Source organism: Seriola lalandi, unplaced genomic scaffold (genome assembly GCF_002814215.2).
Source record: "Seriola lalandi dorsalis isolate HSWRI2012SDOR001 ecotype SW California unplaced genomic scaffold, Sedor1 jcf7180002054448, whole genome shotgun sequence".
NCBI lineage: Eukaryota > Metazoa > Chordata > Actinopteri > Carangiformes > Carangidae > Seriola > Seriola lalandi.
Window position 1 is genome coordinate 408777 of NW_019525001.1, and position 18970 is coordinate 427746.

The window sequence follows — 18970 nt, forward strand, 5'->3', positions numbered from 1 at the left end:
GCTCAGATGCCGCTCTCAATTATCTCCTAGTGAAAGACAAGGGGATGAGGACAGGGAGGAGTACAAACACCTGGGAGAGTGAGTCAGCGTTCACCTGGAGAGAGAGAGAGAGAGAGAGAGAGAGAGAGAGAGAAAGTTCAGTTCCTCCCCGTGGGTCAGATCCTACACGCCACCGTGTTTTAACCCGTAATCACTTTGCTCCGACTGGCTGTTGGAGTGTTGCGCGTTGTGTTCAGCTGCATGATTTCGTGTTTGCTCGGAATCGGATTAAGGTCCTTCCACTTCCTGGCTTTGTGCACGAGGGCAGAGTCATGTTGATACAGGAATGGGACAAACACAAAGTGATGACACAAAGCTGCAAAACATGGCTGTCTAAAATATTATTGTGTTATTGTATGTTAAAACTCCCAAACCAGGAAAATAAGACAAAGACCAAAAGGTGACTTATGATAATACGTAACAATGTCACTCTGTGATGAATAACAAACTGTAATAGACTTTTCTGTGTGGATCAGGCTACACAATATTAGTGTCTTTGGCCTCTGTATCAGATTAGTTCATCACGCAGGCATCATTTTTTACAGAGACATGACAAACATAAGAGAAGATAAGATAAGACTTTATTGTCTAGCATTCACATGCAACAATCAGTCATCATCACCACAGTCCTCATACAACATAAAACTATGACTGCATGTGAGACCTGTGCAGGCAGTGAGACGTTGCATAGTCCATGTGTGAGTGTAAGTGTGTGTGTTGGAGGGGTATGATCAAAGCCCGTTTGTTAGGGAGGACTGAATTCAAGTGTTTAAGGGTTGGGGGGGGGGGGGGTTTCTCTGTTGGTCGAGCCGTGTCAGACAGTGAGGAACAAAGGAGTTCTTGTACTTGTTCACCTACGTTGGATCCCAAGTGCTCGTTGCAAACTTCACTGTCCCACCTTACAGTACCGACAATAAGTGTTTCCATGTGTTTAAGTTAAGCTGGAACTATTTCTTGTCACTGGGCAGTGAAGTCAGTCTTTGTCCTTCCTGACGAAGAGGGTAAAAACAGAGGGAGTGTGTGCGGATAAGCAGGAGATAGAGAAGGCAACAGGCTTGCTAATATTTTTGCTGGGATGTCGTCCCAGACGCTTTGGTTGTCTACTGCGAGATAAACACAATACTCATTTTGGTTGAACACTTTTTAAACTTTGCGACATCAGAATTGGGAAGTGATGCTTCATTGACCTTCACTGATCCTGCTGCTTTTTGTTCAAATGAACCTTTATAGCTCCATATTTTACAGTTTTCCTGTTTTATTTTGAAAGTGCTGCTCCGTAAGAAGATGCATATATCTGCGGTTTTAAGAACCACAAACCATCTCAATGTAGTTTTGCATCTCCTTTAAAGTTTCACTAAGCATGATGTAAAAACCTTTGCGTATCGAGTCAGAGTCTCTGGAGAGAATATTCCTTCAAGAAACTTTCACTTCATCAGACGATCTTCAAATAAGCGTTGAGGGTTTTTCCTTGTTTGTAATTTGAAGTTTCTAACAGCTCCTTAAAGCCGGGTTTAACTCTCACAAAGCCTGGATCTGATGTCTTCGCGTTGTCTTTGTGTCGATCACAAAGACACTTCTTACATTTCATCAACCGCAGGAGGCTGTTGTCACCTCCGTTCGGCAGAAACAAGTGAACGCAGTATGAAAGGAGGGAAAGAAAGCAAAGGAAGGGGTGAAGAAAGAGAGCAAAGAGAGATAACAACAAGGGGCTGAAGGAGAAGGAGGAATGAATGAGGGAGGAGAGAGGAATGCAAGTAAAAGAATGCGAGAGAAACGCTAGAAAGGACGGAGAGGTGAAAACGGAGAAGGGCAGGTTGATGGAAGCCGACTAATCTACAGGATTAGTGTCTGGAAAAGGCTGAGAGACGCAGACGGGCTCATTTTTAGCATCTCTGTGTTGTTGAAGAGTATCGGCTGAAGTGTGTCAAAGATTCTTGACTCATAGTGAAATGCCAGCAGCAGAAAAAAAACAAAGTTTAAGTATTTAAAAAATCCTCTCCACAATTTTCTCCTCGGCTCTTGTTCTCTGGCACCGTTCTCTTCCTGATTTTGACCTTTGACCCCTTTCCTGTTAGCATCTCATATTGACTAATTATAAGCTTCCCCTGATGAGAGGGCTCGTAAATTCATTAAAAGTTAGGGGGTAAATTTAATGACTATTATAAGAGTATAATGGGAAAGAAGAGCTACAAAGCAACTTCATTTCTGCCCATTGTACAGATATGAAAAGTGATGGATCCCAAAGTACAGGAACAGAAACATTGATTGGTTCTTTATGTTGTTCAAATTAAAATGTTCAAACTGGCAGTTAAAGAGCGATTGGGGCGGTTTTACTGGAAGTATACTGTACTCTTATTGTGGAAGTTGTGATTTGTACCTTTCTGCCACCCTGACATTTCTTTCAGATGTTTGTCTGCTGGTTGGGTGTGTAGCCTGTCTAACTTTCCTGCAGGAGACTAGAGTTGGTGTAACATCACAGACCTGCAGTCTTTCCCACCTTACCATAGTTATGATGAGGCAATATTACAGAAAATTAGAGGTTTGTTTGATGTAAAAATAACTTTTTCACTGACTGTTTTCAGGGTTTTGCAGAATGGTCCTTTATTGATTTGTAACTATTGATGGAAACTCAATGATCCCGGTCGGGTACAAAACCCAGACTCTCTTGCTGTGAAGCCGCAGGTCTAATTAAATTAAAAATTAAACTGTGTCAGCACGCCGCCTCATCTGAGCTTTATTGCTGTAAATCTGCCTCTCAGGATCAAATATCCACTTCTCTGCACCCTCGCTGCTTCTTTTAAAAAAAAAAGAAGCCACACTGCCAGAACTGTAGCATAGCCAACCTTCTGTCTCCCACGTCAGCCGGAAAACAAAAGCCCTTTATTTCCCGTCGCTGTCAGAGGAGTAAATGAACAGAAGTCTGGGCTGTGGTTCTGCCCTGCCTTCTGAGGGAGATGTGTACCCACACGTCGGGGCTCTTGTCAGGGATGGTTTCAACGCTCTCTGTGGGAACTGTTTCAGGAAACAAACGTATTGGTTTGATCAGCGTTTTCAGCCTCAGCAGCAGCAGCAGCAGCAGCAGCAGCTGGCTCGTCCCAACATTTCATCACTCACTTCGCTCGTTTTACCAGCTGTCCTGTTGAACAGGGCTGGAGAAAGTGGGTGATAGACAAAACACACAAGCAGAAAGTGGCTGTGTTTGGTGGCGATCTCTGAGTGTAACTGTAGAAGTACAGCTAAGTAGATACACGGCGTTCCAGAAACACCAGGCCATTACATCACCGTCAACCTGAGTCAGCCAAACAGTGGATGAGCCAGTCCTTCTTTGTCAGATTCCTTCACCCTGTTTGAATTGATCCATATTTAAAAATGGATGAACCCTTTTCTTTCCCCACCTCAGAAAACAGAGGTTCTTCTTTTTCTTCTTCTTCTTCTTTGTCTTCGTCTTCTTCTTCTAAATAATTGAGTGGAGTAGAAAACAACTCTGTGTCTCTTCATTTTGTAGATGACCCTGATTGGTTGTCTCCTCATCGGTGCGACAGACAGTTTAAGCTTTAATAGCTGTTTACGTGATAATTTGCTGTTTCATATCATAGTAAATTAATGTATTTTGCATTTTCGACTTTTAAATTGAACAGTTTTGAGGCGTCATTGCCAGTGCTGGTAACAACTTTTGACAATTTTATAAACTAAACAAATCAGCCGGTCAAAAAAAGATTTATTGTTCATGGATTTAATCATTAGTTGCAGCCCTGCTGGTGAGAAACCTTCCCAGTGGCCAGTAGTGGAAGCTTGTGGTTTAACAGCTCCCAAGTAGAAACACAGCGATGCTGGTTATTACAAAACCCGCCCAGTCAGCCGCCAGTGAACAAACGCATTTGTCCTTTTTTTTTTTCTCAGTCGAAAATTTAAAAAAAAAAAGCCCCAAATGTTGATGTGAAACCCTCAGAGTCTCACGTCTGTCACAGCTGCTGCGGATTCAAACAACACAAAGTGCCTCAGAATTAATATATGAAATATTAATTCAGTTACATAAATGTTCCTCGTGACAGCGATAAAAGTGTGTGTCGAGGTGGAGTGAAGGCTGTAATTTAGTAAAGTCTGTAATTATAAAAGATGACGAGACATGGCCTTCTTTTGGGAGCTATGCACTTTCTGTCTCTCTCTCTCACACACACACACATACACACACAAACACACCCTGTCAGCTGAAAGTAAAGCAAGTAATTAGCAGCACAAACACACACACACACACACACACACACACACACACACACTAGGCGCTCGTCATTAGCCTCGGCCTCTGAGCTTGTTGACGTGTTTCACACATTGAATAAACGCTGATAATGAAAGGGACATGTTGTTTGTATGAAGCTGGTTGTGTCACAGGACTTTTTTTTTTTTTTTTTTTTCAGGCGTCAGGAAATGTTGGAGGGTGACTTAGCTCACACACACACGCACACACACACACACACATGCACACGCACAGAGCTTATAAAACAGCAGGCCATCCCAGTAGCCTGCGCCCAACTTGATCTCACCTTTTCCTTTGTACTCAACAGCCGTGCACACACATACTGAGAAAACACACACACACACACACACACACACACACACACTGAAGCCTAGAACCTGAAGCAGTGTTGGCGAGTCAGTAGTTCTTCGGTTTTATTGATCAATTACTCACTGATGATGTCGTTTTGCTCAGACACTGGTGACTTCTACAGGCGGGAGTTATACACAGTGTCAGTGAGTTAAAACTGTTCATCTTTATTTCTGCAGACTCACTGTGAACCGACACATATTCGAATATGAGTTTTGGTGTTTATGTTTTCATTCTGTACATTCATATTGCAGCTCAACAGGACAGCAGCTTGTATTTCAGTGATAAGTCAGACTCTGCTGAGGTTGATCAGATTTGTGATCTGCATTTGACTGGACTCGTTCACACTGTGGAAGTTTGATATTTACATTGTCAGTTTACTTTGACTTGGAAGTAACAGGTAGGATTTTTGTGTGAGGCAAACAGTATTTTGGGGGAAAAATAGAGCAATTATGAATTCAAAAAATGTCTACAGTTTGAGCAGATAGAGATGAGCACAGCAGCTTGACTTGTAAAAGTGCTTGAAGAATTTTACTTGCTATGTTTAGGATGTTTGGTCTGTCCTGCAGCTGTTGTTTGTGAGGAGTAATTTTGGTGCAAGGTATGTTTTTTGATTGTATGCTAAGCTAATGCGCTATGCAGGTGTGAATGAAGCCAGTGACCAAAATGTCAAGACATGTCAAGACACATGACAGAGGACAAATGTGTTTATATGTTTATGTTTTATATTATGTTTTTTTTATAGACTGGTCCAGATGTGGACATTGTGATGCTGATGCAGAAGCAGACACAGCCTTGTGTGTTTAACCATTTCCCCTTAGATCACATAGATTTTGGATTTCATGGCAAATATTCAGACTTAGTATGATTCATACGCGTTGGCCGTAAGCTCTCTCGTGTTAGCTCGTGTCGGCTGTGTTACCGCTACATTTTCCAGACCCTGGAGATGAATTCTCGCTTTCTGCTGCGAAACTGAATTGTTTTACATCGGCAAGTAGATGTTTTTCATTAAGTTTGTCGGCCTCAAAGAAACAATTTAAGATGCAACAGGCTTCTGGTGAAGAGTGACAAAGACAAAGCAGCAACATTTAGAGCAGATCTTAAACCTGCTTCTTCTTTGTTGAAGAAATGAAACACCAAAAGTGGCTCATTATGGAGCTTCTGTCATCTGTAACACAGAGAGGGAACACACACACACACACACACACACACACACACACACACACACACACACACACGCACACTAAAACACATGTTCTCGTTCTCAACAGGACTTAATTGCCCACAGTGTCTGTTCTGCATTATCACAGTTAGCAGGACCTCTGGGACTCATCTCTCTGTTCTGTTTGTAGCGCACACACACACACACACACACACACACACACACACACTCAATGGGGGGTGAAATGGGTCTCAGAGGATGAGGTGCATGTACATACACTGTAGCTTCATTTAGTTTCTGTGTGTGTGTGTGTGTGTGTGTGTGTGTGTGTGTGTGTGTGTGTGATTTTCCATCAGGTGTAATAATGATTTGGAGAAACAGTTTATATGATTATATCATTCTGAACTTCTCAGCAATAAGCACAAGGAATGTCCTCTCCTCTCCTCTCCTCTCCTCTCCTTGTTTCCTCTCCTCTTCTCTCCTTATTTATTCTCCTCTCTTCTCCTCTCCTCTCCTCTCCTCTCATTGTTGTCTCTCCTTCCTCTCTTCTCTCCTTATTTCTTCTCCTCTCCTTGTTTCCTCTCCTCTCTTCTCCTCTCCTCGTTTCCTCTCCTCTCCTCTCCACCTGTTTGTTTTTACTGGTGTAATAAAACAAACATACTTTATGTGTCTCTATTAGAGCGAGGTGTTATTTCTTCAGTGGCACCTTAACGCCTCTCTCTGGCTGTAAGTCACCTTCACTGCCGCCGCTAATCGGAGCGGATATAAAACTTTACGGCTTCCTCTTCACTCGCCGACGAAGATGATGCTCTGCAGCTGAGCTGGTAACTAATGAAGAGAGGCAGGAGAGCGAGTTAACAGCAGCAGTAATGATGTCACTTATGTGTGTGTGTAATGACTGCAGGATTACTGTTGGCACCGCCACACACGTTTACATTTAGGTGGCTGGTCGGTGTTGGTAGCACGGAGGCGGCGGCTTCTTACAGTCTCAATGGTCTCATTTGAGATGTTAATATTTTACGGCCCTGACACTATTGTGTTAAGTGTTTCCTGTCTGTGGACTGGTATGAATTTCAGTGTGTGTGTGTTAATTGGATTGCAGCAAAAATCAAAAGCCAAGTCAAATTGAATGAAATTGAATTTATGAACAGAACGTGTGATAAAAGCTCAAATGATCAGCAGACTCTGCTGAAGGTCGACTGTGTCTGACAACCAGAGTCACACACTCCAGCTCCATATGTATTTTTCTTTTAGCAGAGCTGGTCTTAACGAGCACTGGACCAGCAGACCAGCATGAGACCAGCAGAATGTTTTATTGGTCTGTTTATCTCACCTTACGGCTCACAGGTGCTCTGGTGATCCTCAGACTCTCCCAGTAGCACTAGAATTAGATTCACTTTTTTGATTAGATTAACATGGTAAACATTATACCTGGTGAACGTCAGCATGTTAGCATTGTTAGCATCTAAGGACTGAGGAGTAAGTAACAAGAGGAATTAGCTCAAACCACTTAAGGTGCTAAAAAAAAAAAAAAAGCAGCTGCAGTAACACTTCCATCAGCTGTGACGTTGTGACCTCATTGTGTCACTTCCACCATGAGGTCAGCAGGTTGTTCCGACTCTGATCTCAGGTTATTGTGAAGTCAATCTCTCCTGTTATTTCCCACATGTGGTTATCTGTACCGTCATATTTGCATTGGTGGACTTCCTCTCTGCTGTTATTCCTTCCTCTGATTGGGCAGTGTGTCACTTGTGTTTGTCTATCAGATGTTTTTATCAGCCGCCCCGAGCTGCCAGAGAAATGTCATCACAGTTTTAAAGCAGAGCAGAGAGAGAGAGAGAGAGAGAGGAGGACAACCCTGAGAGATTTTACTGAAAGACTGATTTAAAGTTGTCATGTGCTTATGTGTGTGTGTGTGTGTGAGTATACCACTTGCAGCACCTAATATTGTGTTACATTGTCTAGCTTTGGGCAACAAGAATGTTTCAAATAATTTTTCCTCATATTTTGGGAGGCCATGTTCAGTATGTGTGTTCATGTGTGTAAAGACTGGCAGTAAAAAGAGTGAGAGTTATGTTCAGGCTAGAATCATATTATAAACTTCCTGATGGAGTTTGAGCTCACAGCATATTTGATTTAAAAAATTTTTTTTTTTTAAAGGTTGTATATTTTACACTTTAACTGTTGATCCATAAGAAGATATATTTGTGGTTTGTAGTTTCACATCTTCTCTCTCAGGCTTCTCTCTGGAGCTCTAGTAACAACAGGTCACTGAGCCAATCAGTTTTCTGCGTGATCCTGCTGCAGGTTGTGATTCTTCTGGAGAGGAAAAAACCTTCTGATTGAAAAATCAGATTCTGATTTCAGATCAGATTTATATTCAGAACAGAGAAGTAACTGTTTGAACCAATGAAATCATTTGCATGGCAAAGCAGCTTTCACTGTATGTCATAGAAACAGTATTCTTTAGTGGCTAATGTAGGACAGATGAAGGATAACGCACATGGAGATCGGGGAGCTTGGGCAGTGCTGCCATTGTGTACAGTTGTAACGCAGGGCAGATGCAGGGTAAGTGTGTGTGTGTGTGTGTGTGTGTGTGGGGGGGGGGTCTCTACTATGGTTCTCAGTGTATCATGGACAGCGGTCAGTGCTGTGCCACCTCTCTTCTGCTATTCAGCTAAATAAGTAGCTTAAAAAATCTTCTTCGGTGGTTACACAACAGCATGTGTTTCCAGGGGTTTCAAGGGGCTTCCAGGTGTTTCCAGGTGTTGGGGATCATGTGAAAACAGTAGAATAAAGTATTCAGTGTCTCCAAAGGGAGCTGTGAGAAGTCTGCTGCAGGCTACAGACTCCAGGATACATTAGCTACTTCTAGCTTAACACATGCCAACCTCTGACCAAACTGTTGACAGCTGAGTTGCATTATGGGTAATGTAGGCAGCATGTTTGACGGATGCATGGAATAAAAGAAAAAAAGAAGATGAAATGTCTGGTTCTGCTGCATCGATTTGGTTCCTCCATCATCTGTCCCACAATGTGAGGTGCAAGACTATATCAGTGGGATGCTCCTTTAAGTGACAGTTTTTATGGAGGCACAAGCTATTTACAGAGTTCAGATTGAACCCCCTCTGTATTTCCTCCTAAGAAGCAGACTGTCCCTTCTAGTCAGAGGTTAAAGGTCACAGCTTCCAGAGCCAGACTGGAGACTGTGGGATAAAGAGAAACGTGAGGATGTGCTGCCAGAAAATTGAGAGGCAGCTTTTAGGCTTTGCACCAACACACACAGACACACACAGACACACACACAGAAACAAAGCTACCTACTCTGCAAGCTGAATGAAATCAGTGGATCCGGAGATATGGAGGGGTGCACCAATAGACCAAGTTAAGGCAACACTCCCCAAGAAAGAAGTGGAACACCCCTGTGTCTCATTGTGTGTGTCTGTATGTGTGTGGGTGTGTGTGTTAAACAGTGGTGGGAAATTGAGAGAGAGAGAGAGCGAGCTCGGTATGTGAATCGTGTGGCCGCCTCTAGTTTTTCCATTAGTGGGAAAAAGGAGTCTGGTGCTGTTTGATGTCGCGTCCAAATGTTCCTGAAATTTCATGCTGAGCAACTTTAATGGCAGCAGAAGGTTTAGCTGAGTCTCTCTCACACACACACACACACACACACACACACACACACTGTATTGTACACTCTCAGAGGGAGTGGAAGTGGGTTTGTGTGTGTGTGTGTGTGTTTAGTTCTCAGCTCAGGAAGCCTGTTTGTGTAGCTGAGCTCAGTGATTTGTGTGTTTGTCTATGCTGATCAGAGCAGTATCACTTTTCATTCAAACTCACCAGCTTCAAGTAACGTGGGATTCAGAATTCCACTGAAAATCTGCACGAGTTCTGCGCTACAGGTTCGAAAAAGAGGCTTTGAAACGGAGGCGACAGCATACTGAAGGGTAAATCCAAGTGCTCATAAAATGATTCACAATTTAAAAAAGCAGAGACACCAGAGTCTCGTCTTTTCAAGGCTCAAGAAACTATCAAAATTAAATAATCTGAGAAGGGGACATACGTTTCATAGAGCTCATAGGTCATATACAGCCTGTGGGTCATGCTCGGCTGTTAAAATATGTGCAAATAAAGTGCTAGATCATCAGTTAGATCATCAAACAGCATCTGAAACCGCAACAGTAATCTGACAATCGCACCCAACTCACAGATCGACTTGTCAGGTGTGTGCAGGCGTGACAGTTGGCAGGGTTTGAACTTTCTCTCTCAGCTAGTTCCATCATGTTCTGGGAGAACAGCTGAGTTTGCATGATTCATAGTTGTTGGGGAGACGTGCGGCTCTGTGGAGGCTATGACAGCAGGACAGTGTGGACAGAGGCCTTAAAGGTCACACAGCGTGCTAAATGAATACGGATTGATGGCAGAGAATAGTTTGACTGGCTGCTTCACTAAATGAATTGAAAGACGCATTTTAGCCATTATTTCTCAGTTTCTGTTATTCCCCCTCATGTATTGATTTAATTACAAATTAGAAAATGTTCCTGAACATGGGGAGGATTAAAGTGATAAACGTGACTGCGGAGGTTCAGAGTGTAATTGTTCGACTTGTTGGTGAAATGTGGGGCAACATGCACAAGTCGCAGCCATTTCAGTAGCACCTGCCTTACATGCCCATGAGCAAGGCAGCGAGCCTTTGGTCGCTGCAGCAAAGCTCCAGAGTCTGAATGAGGGGAAAGTGGATGGTGATGTTGCTGACAAATGTGACACCAGTCAGCTTTTCTTGGAATAAGTAAGGGTTAACACACACACACACACACACACACACACACATATATACACGCTGGTGTTGCTAACGTTTCCAGTGCGTTGGCTGTGGTTTTGGCTGCGGCGAGGGCCGAGCCTGAGATCAACGGAGGGCATTGTTACCCCGAGCGAGAGAGACGAACCATTCTTTCCACTTTCCATTTCAGCTCTTGTCTGTTATTATTTTTTGTGAGGGCCAGCTCGTCTTTCCAGCTGTTGTTGAAAGTGATGAAGGCTAATGTGTTTCATGTTTCAAGTCATAAATGAATCCCATTCGATCAGCGGCATTGGGTTAGCGTCTCTGACAAACCAATCTATTATGTGTTTATGATGGTTTGTAGAGAAAGATTTGCTACATTATTTACAGTTCTTGGAGTGACAAGGCTCCAGCTTACTCATGATTTGTCACAGTGAGAAAATCCTAAACACAAAACCATATTAACTTGACTTTTCAGGCATCTCAGCATCAGTGCATGAAAAGTATGAACTTAAAGCTCCATATAGTGTAAAGGTCTCTGTCCATGTGTAGTTTGATTATAGATCAGGTCTAGCTTCTATATTAATACTGTGAAAGTATCAAAGCCTCAGTCCACAGAGAAATGCACACAGCCTGTATTCAGAAACTGAGCCTTTAAACCAGCCGTCAGGACTTCCTGTAATTTGATGTCACAACGGAACAATCACCACCGTCAGCCACGCCCCAAGCCCCGCCCACTTGGACTCAGCGTCCAACCTTGCAGGAGTGTTTTACCTGAAATCTGCTATATTTTTTATTTGACCACTCAGAAACCAGTCTGCCAATCAGAAGAGAGGCTCAGAGCCTCCTCTCTTCTGATTGGCTCCCCGACCTGTTGTTACTAGAGCTCCAGAGAGAAGCCTGAGAGAGGAGATGTAAAAGTTCATTGAATTTTTTTGTGCTGAAAACCACAAATATATCTTCTTATGGATCAACACTTCAAGTAAAACACAGGGAAAGTGTAAAATATGGAGCTTTAAAGGGACAATACTATACAATACTGTACATGCAAACTGAGGTACAGAGTTTCTGATGGCCTGTGCACTCTGAACTCCCTGTCTAGGTTTTCAAATACATTTAAAATATATTGAAATACTTGGCTGCTTTTTCCTTAAAAAACAAAATGTGACTTTTTCCAAATCTGACTTGCAAGATTATTCTGCATGTGTGTGGTTTCTAGTACTAGTTGGTTCTTTGTAAAAAAACTTTGTCAACCTTAATGAATGTGGGAATGGGTGTCAGTTGTAGAATTTGGTGCAATGCTGGCTCGGCGGAAGTGAGAATTTTCAGGCCACTTCTGTAAAATCCAATCAATTGGCACTCTTTTGAGTCACACGATTGATTGATTGATTGATTGATTGATTGATTCCTCTTTGGGCTGCTGAACCTTTAGCTACCTGCACGACTTGTCTTGTCCCGTCTCATTTTTGTTTTCTCCCGATTCCTGGAGTGCAATCTTTTGAATATGATTCCTAAACTATTCTTCTTGTCCTCTTGTCGCCCTAAAAAAAAAGTCTTGGTTTTGTCTCCTTAAAGTCCTTGTAACCTTCTTGAAAACTTGGTCTTCGTCCTCTTCGTCGTCTTATCTCCTCGACTCCTCAGCCGGGAGTAACTGTCAAGAATGCCCTTCACTGTCATCTCGACTGTTTGTCCTTGAATCCTACTTACTAGCCTCCTGATTCCTAACGGTAGTAGGTGATTGCCTCCTTTATCTATTGACCCTTGTCTTGTCTATTACCCTTTTTTTATGGCCCCCTTCCTCTCATCGTCTTTTGTCCTGTTCCCTTGTGTCCACGTGTCTATTAGCCTCAGCCTCTGAGTGATATTACCTTACCTTAGCAGCTTCAGTGGAGGTTATACCTTTCTCAAAGTTCATGAATGTATCATCCCCCCATCACCTCCAGTCCTGGGCTGCAGCTCTACAAACTGTAACCTGGTGCTGACGGATGTCCAGGGGAGTATCACGTCGCCCTGCTATCCCCAGAAATACCCCAATTCACAGGCCTGCAAGTGGACCATGCAGGCCCCCACTGGCTTCATCATCCAGCTCTCCTTCCTGGAATTTGACCTGGAGGAAGCGCCTGGCTGCATCTATGACCGGGTTGTGGTGAACACAGGAAACACCGATGTTAAGTTCTGTGGTCTGACAGCCAACGGACTGACTCTGAACTCGACAGGGAACGTGATGGAGCTGTCCTTTACCTCCGACTTCAGCGTGCAGAAGAAGGGGTTCAGTGTTAGCTTCCGACACGGTAGGTTCCAGGCTGAGACCCGCTCTCCAGGTCTGAAGCTGTTCAGACGCATATCAACAATATTATGAGCTATAACCTGCTCTCAACAGGAATCTGATGTATGTATCACCTGCTGGGGTGTGCAGACGGTGAATGTTGGTCTTATTGTAGAGCAGCATGAATAATAAAGCTGTTAAAAACAGTCAGCTGCAATCTGAGTCCTCAGATCTCAGCTTTTCAGAAAACAATTTTTTTTTCTGGCAGCATGTTTTCTTTTTTTTCAATGTATCTCATGGGGTTTCAAAATGTTTTAGAAGATCAAGGGGATTTGGTCAACACATAGAGGAGAATATAAATCATTTAAGCGCCACTGATCAATATTTTTCAAAACAATAACAGATCAAATCCAAAATCCCCCGTCCACTACCTGCTCAGCAGCAACCAGCAGACAGACAGAGCTACAGAGCAGCTGGTGAACACAGTGGCGCATTTAGCAGCTGAAGAGCCAGACATTTCCCTCAGGAGGCGGTGGAGACCAAAATCAGAGCTAAAAGAGAAGGAACACTGCGCCAGTTTTATGCCAACACATTAGGTATAACAACGTTAATTGTTTTAGAGCTGGCATGTGTTTGATTTTGGGATGGACAAATTATCCCAACATGGATTTTTACATCAACCAGAGGCAACTGGTGTAGGATACGAGCCAAACACACAACTAAAAGTTTTCATTTTCATTCTACAGGTGTTGTTGTGTCGCCAAATTTAGTTTGGTCAGTCCTTCCAAAAATGGAACTTCAGACTTTGTTAGCCAAAGAGAATCATTTCCTGCAGCTTTAATTTGAGTTTGAAACCACAGAGATCGGTGGATCAGCATCAACCAGCATCAGCCAGTCCGAGTATCGACCCACCAAAGATCGCTTTAACACCGGTATCTGCTTTGGTGTTTCGGTGCGTCTTGTGTGTACGTGCCCTGATGCGCGTTTCGCTGTGTGTTTGTATGTGTGAATGTGTGTGTGAGCGGTGTTTTTCCATTGCACACTGGCTGTTAGTTTTTTGTGCTCGTCCAGCAGCTCAGTCAGACTCGTTCTGCCGGGAAAAGCTTTGTGACGAAAACCTCTGATTCATCAATACTTGTGGATGGTTTGTGCGGTATGAAGTGCGAGTTAAAAACCAAACCTGGACAGTGCCTTGCTATTTAAAATGAAAACCATTTAGCAAAAATGTTTATTTATAGTGTGAAGCAAACATAATGTAAAACTGAGGCTGATGCATTGAAATGAAAAGTCACTACAGTCATAATCAGCTGTATCAGTTAAAACTAAGTTTAGATTTAGACAGTTAGCTGATGAATGAAAAGATTTCTGTTGATTTTTCCACTTGTGATTTTTCTATTTTCACTTCTCCTTTCGGTCTTTTGATCTTTTCCCGATGACTTTCTTTCATCCTGGCTTCTTTTCTCACTTGTTTCTCCTCTTGTTCATTTTCTATCTCTGCCTTCATTGCATCCCTCCCCCTCTTTGTATAATTAATTTCCTTTCTTTCTTTTTCTTTTGTTCTTTTTCTTTAATTTCTTTCCATGCTTTCCCACTTTCCTTTTTATTTGTTCTGCCTTGCAATTCTTTTCATCTTTCCTGTTTTTATTTTATTCTCATTCCTTTGTTACTACTTTTCTGCTTGTCTTTCTTTTATTCTTTCACTTTTCCTCATTCTTGCTTTTCTTTCTCAACTGCTTCTGTCTTTCCTTCCATCCTAACTTTTCCCTTTCCTTTTTTTTTTTGTCTTTCTGTCCTTCCCACTCCTTGCTCTCTCCCCTGTCCTCTCTCCTACCTTCTTCCTTCTCTTTTTCCATCCCTCCCTTCTAGTTGCTGTGGCTCTGAGGAACCAGAAGGTCAAAATATCCGGTGGCAACGGCCATGTCACCAAGGTCGCCAACTCAATTTCCATACCGGCGCTCACCCAGCTGACCCTGTGCTTCGAGTTGGAACGCAATAGCCAGAAACAGGTATCACACAATCTGCTGATGAAAGATGTGTATGGCTATGTAGCTATAGCAAAACTTACAAATTGCTGCTTCAAAGTCCCTTGAGGAAAATTTGCAATTTGTAATATTGGTCCTATCTTTAAAGTTTTACCAGCAGATGTCTGAAGGTGTTAAATAAATTGAAAACCTTTAGGTTTCGATTACTTCCCAAAAGTCAAGAAGGAACGTTCGTACTCTAACAGATTTCTCTTGGTCCCTGAACAGAAAGAGTGGATCTTCACCTACTTTGACACAAATAACAATGAGAGGCTGGGTTTGGGCTGCAATCGGGCTGGCATTATGTCGTTGATCGTTGGTGTAGTTATCTGTCCGATCAACGATATCTTCTCAGCCTCTGACATCACTTCTACCATGAAACGTTTCTGTGTGATGTGGACATCGTCAAATGGCCAAGTGGGGGTTAATTTCAATGGAAACCACAGGTTCAAGTCCTGCCCCTCCTCCGTGGGGCGCACTATCCCGGGGGGTGGACAGTTCCGGTTAGGAGGTGAGTCCAGGTTTTAAGTTTTACTACTATTAACTTTTATTTGAATTTACGATGTCTGACATGACTTATTAGCTATTAAAGTCAAATGATATTTTGTCATGAAGATGCTGCATCCAAGAGGTTTTATCACCTACAAAGCTTTGATTTGGGGATCTCTCGACTTATGTGGTTCAGTTATGCTGAAACAAAGCTGTCTGCAAAACCTCTAATTCATCAAGCAAAATGAAGACCTAACCTGTAATGAGGGGTCACAAGAATCCTGGCTGCAGACATCTGAATCCCTGTCCACATCTCTTTTGGTGTTAGGGTCTTGGTGTTTCACCCAAATGGAGAGACAACGAATCTAATTTGAGAGCTCTGTAGGAAGGTAGAACGTTTTGCCAGAGCCGTAAAAATAGTGACAGAAACATGGCAACAAGCCTGGATGAGATATTTGCAGCTCCTGTAAGTCCACTTACAGAAATAAAAACTCTTAAATCAACGTATTTCTTCGATTGACATGACAAATATTAGTCAATAAGTACAATAAGTCTTCTGCTACGACTGAAAGTAGCACCCGGTGGACAGAAAATGTCAGTCACTACCAATCGGTTTGGACAAATAGCTCCGCTATAAGACAGACAGCAGGTTACATGAACACGAGGTCACACGGGATAATAACTGTGAGGCTTAGGACACATATTGATGTTTTAAGGGTTCACAAGTCAAAATGTTACGGAACAGCTGCCAGCAGGAAATATCAGCAGGAAATGTGATGCTATGCTAGTTGTGCACTTGTAGCTCTGCTGCCCGTTTCTGAGCAGCCGAATGAGACTGGAAACGTTGAATAGGCGGCTACAGAAAATGAATCTGGTAACAGCTTCTTAAATGTGAGGATCTGCTGCTTCACTACGTGATTGTGATTGAATATCTCCGTGTTTTTATTTGGTTTAACAAAACAAGTCATTTGATAGTGTCACCGCAGGCTTCAGTAAATTGTGATGGGCCTTTTAACTATTTCTTGACATTTTACAAACCAAACAGTTCAAGAAAATGATCTGCGGATTAAGTGGTAATGACAATAATGGTCGGCTGCACCTGTAGCAGGGAGCTTTTGTCACAAAACAAAGCTAAAAGACACAAGTTTTAACATGTGCCGAAATGAAACCACAAATGATCGAGCTCATTTTGGACAAAGAGACGAGAAAAAAAGTGATAAAACAAGTGGATTATGATGATTATCAAGGACTAATCAAAGATAAATGGTGCACTTAGACTTTGTGGGAGTGTACGTATTTTTATTGTATTAAATACTGGATGAATGTTGACGATGATGGCACTAGAGGAAAAGTCGAAGGAGGAAAAGTAGGCGGACATGAATGTCTGAACCAAATATGACAGTCCATCCAGTAAATATTAGATATTTCAATCTGGACCCAAGTGGTGGATCAACCAACCAGTCAACCACCTGACAGCCCACAGAATCCAGTGTTGCCATAAATCAATCTGCTGACTGATTAACATTACTGCATTACGGTCTTCAGAGAACCAGAGATGTTAACATGACGGATCTTTGTGTTCAGGGCAGAACAACTTCGACGGGAACATCTACAACCTGCGGCTGTGGAATTCTGCCATGACAAAGCAGCAGCTCAAAGTGTTGAACTGCGACGAGGTGGGGAACGTCATCGACTGGGACAACAGATACTGGACCATCCCCTCCTCTCTGGCCCAGACCGACACCTCACTCAGCTGCAGTGAGTACAGCGAACAATCAGTCTGCTGCTTCCCTTAAATCGCCGGAGGAACCAATGTGGATTAATCCGCTGCTGAAAATAGTCCCCAGCATATACAATGTGTAACGTTTGATAAAAAAAACTACAGTGAGCAGCTGTTTTAGGAAATTACTGATACTTTTTAAAAAATGAGAATATATATTTATGTGATGTTTTTAAAGAGTTACGTCTTAAGTGGGAACCAATGGTCTTGGAGCAAACAGATTGTTGCTTTTGGACTTTTCATAGGATTTGTTGACAATAAGGAAAAAAATCTGTGCACAGTCAAACTAAAGCAACAATAGAGCCATCAATATTGAACTAATCTTTACAAAATAATACAAGGGGAGCTATTCTCTATTGCCATGTAGCTGCAGGTTCACCAAGTCATTTTTATGATTGAGAAACATTTGTCACTTCTTAAAGTAAATGTTCAAAGTCCTTAGTTATCTGTCTGATATTATTAACTAATAATAATAGAATAATAGAATTTTATAGTCTTACACCAAATGTAATAAACAGTCCAGAGCAAAAATTCTTATAATGTGTAGCAGTAAATAAAGTCAGTGAATAAGCTCATAGTAATTAAAAGCATTAAATTAAAATATGCAAAAACATGTACAAAACTGTTTTCTCAAAATTGCTTCTCACACACACACACACACACACACACACACACACACACACACACCCACACACCCACACATCCACCCACACCCAGTCTGTTTGCTATCATGGTGGAAAATTACAACCAGACTTCAGCCAAATTCTGGTAAATTTTGACTGTGGCTGGCGAGTTAATTGACTCCAGCGCTGAGTTTGGCTGCTGACCCGACATCATTCTGATTCCTGCTCCGCTCTAAAGACCCAATTGGCTGGTAAAATACACTGAGAGTTCATGGTGAAATTCCTGCACACACGCATAGACACACACACACACACACACATACATACATACTGTATTGAAATTGATTTCATTTACTTATTTATTGCAAAATTTTTCACAGTATTTATTAGTGCATTAGCATCAAAAATGCATTATGCACAAAATATGAGCACATATACATACACACACATACACAGACACACACATGCTTGCACAAGTTACCACAGACACTCTAGACACACTTAAAACCTGAAACCAAGTTTACATAATCAACCATTTTCTCACCTTATTTAAGCATTATCCATGAAAGAGAGTGTAAGAGTACACCCTGTGTGTGTGTATGTGTGTATGTGTGTGTGTGTGTGTGTGTGTGTGTGTGTGTGTGTGTGTGTGTGTGTGTCTGTCTGTCCACAGAGTAGTACTTCTTATTTAAAAGCGCTGTAAATGAGTGTGTAGCCACAGGAGGTTAGCCACAGTGGTTTCAGTGCAATTCGTGCCAGCACTGTACCCAGTGCAGAGCGGGCCTGTGAGTGTGTGTGTGTGTGTGTGTGTGTGTGTGTGTGTGTGTGTGTACGCATGCTTGTATGCCTCAGAGACCTGCAGTGGTTTTCAAGAAATGCATGATTCTGCACTTTGTTTCCTGATTCTCTTGTACGCACATACACATCACACACACGCGCACACACACACACACACACACACACACGTACACACACATAGTAAATAGCCCACAGCTGGGGAATTCACATGAGCTTTCCTTACTTTACATGAAATGTGATCTGCTGTGATCCACGCTGAGAGAGACACATTATAAACCAGAGTATGAATGAATTCTTTGATGTCGGGCTTGTGTTTTTTACAACAGTGAAACACAGTGTGGTCTGATTGAATGGAACAACACAACGTAAATAACACAAAGCAAAAGAAAAACTGAAAACAAGACATTTA

General features: G+C 42.3%; 1 protein-coding gene across 6 annotated transcripts in view; it reads left to right on the top strand.

Annotated features, from left to right (window-relative positions):
- adgrg6 (adhesion G protein-coupled receptor G6) overlaps positions 1 to 18970 on the top strand; it is a 104907-nt gene that overhangs the window by 18548 nt on the left and 67389 nt on the right. For 5 of the 6 annotated variants that reach the window (XM_087175324.1, XM_023411079.2, XM_023411081.2 and 2 more), the window contains exons 3-6: positions 12528 to 12875; positions 14717 to 14856; positions 15100 to 15382; positions 16945 to 17118. In XM_087175324.1, the coding sequence (XP_087031450.1) occupies positions 12528 to 12875; positions 14717 to 14856; positions 15100 to 15382; positions 16945 to 17118 (945 nt within the window). The remainder of the gene's footprint in view (positions 1 to 12527; positions 12876 to 14716; positions 14857 to 15099; positions 15383 to 16944; positions 17119 to 18970) is intronic. The other variant, XM_023411082.2, reaches the window with a different exon arrangement.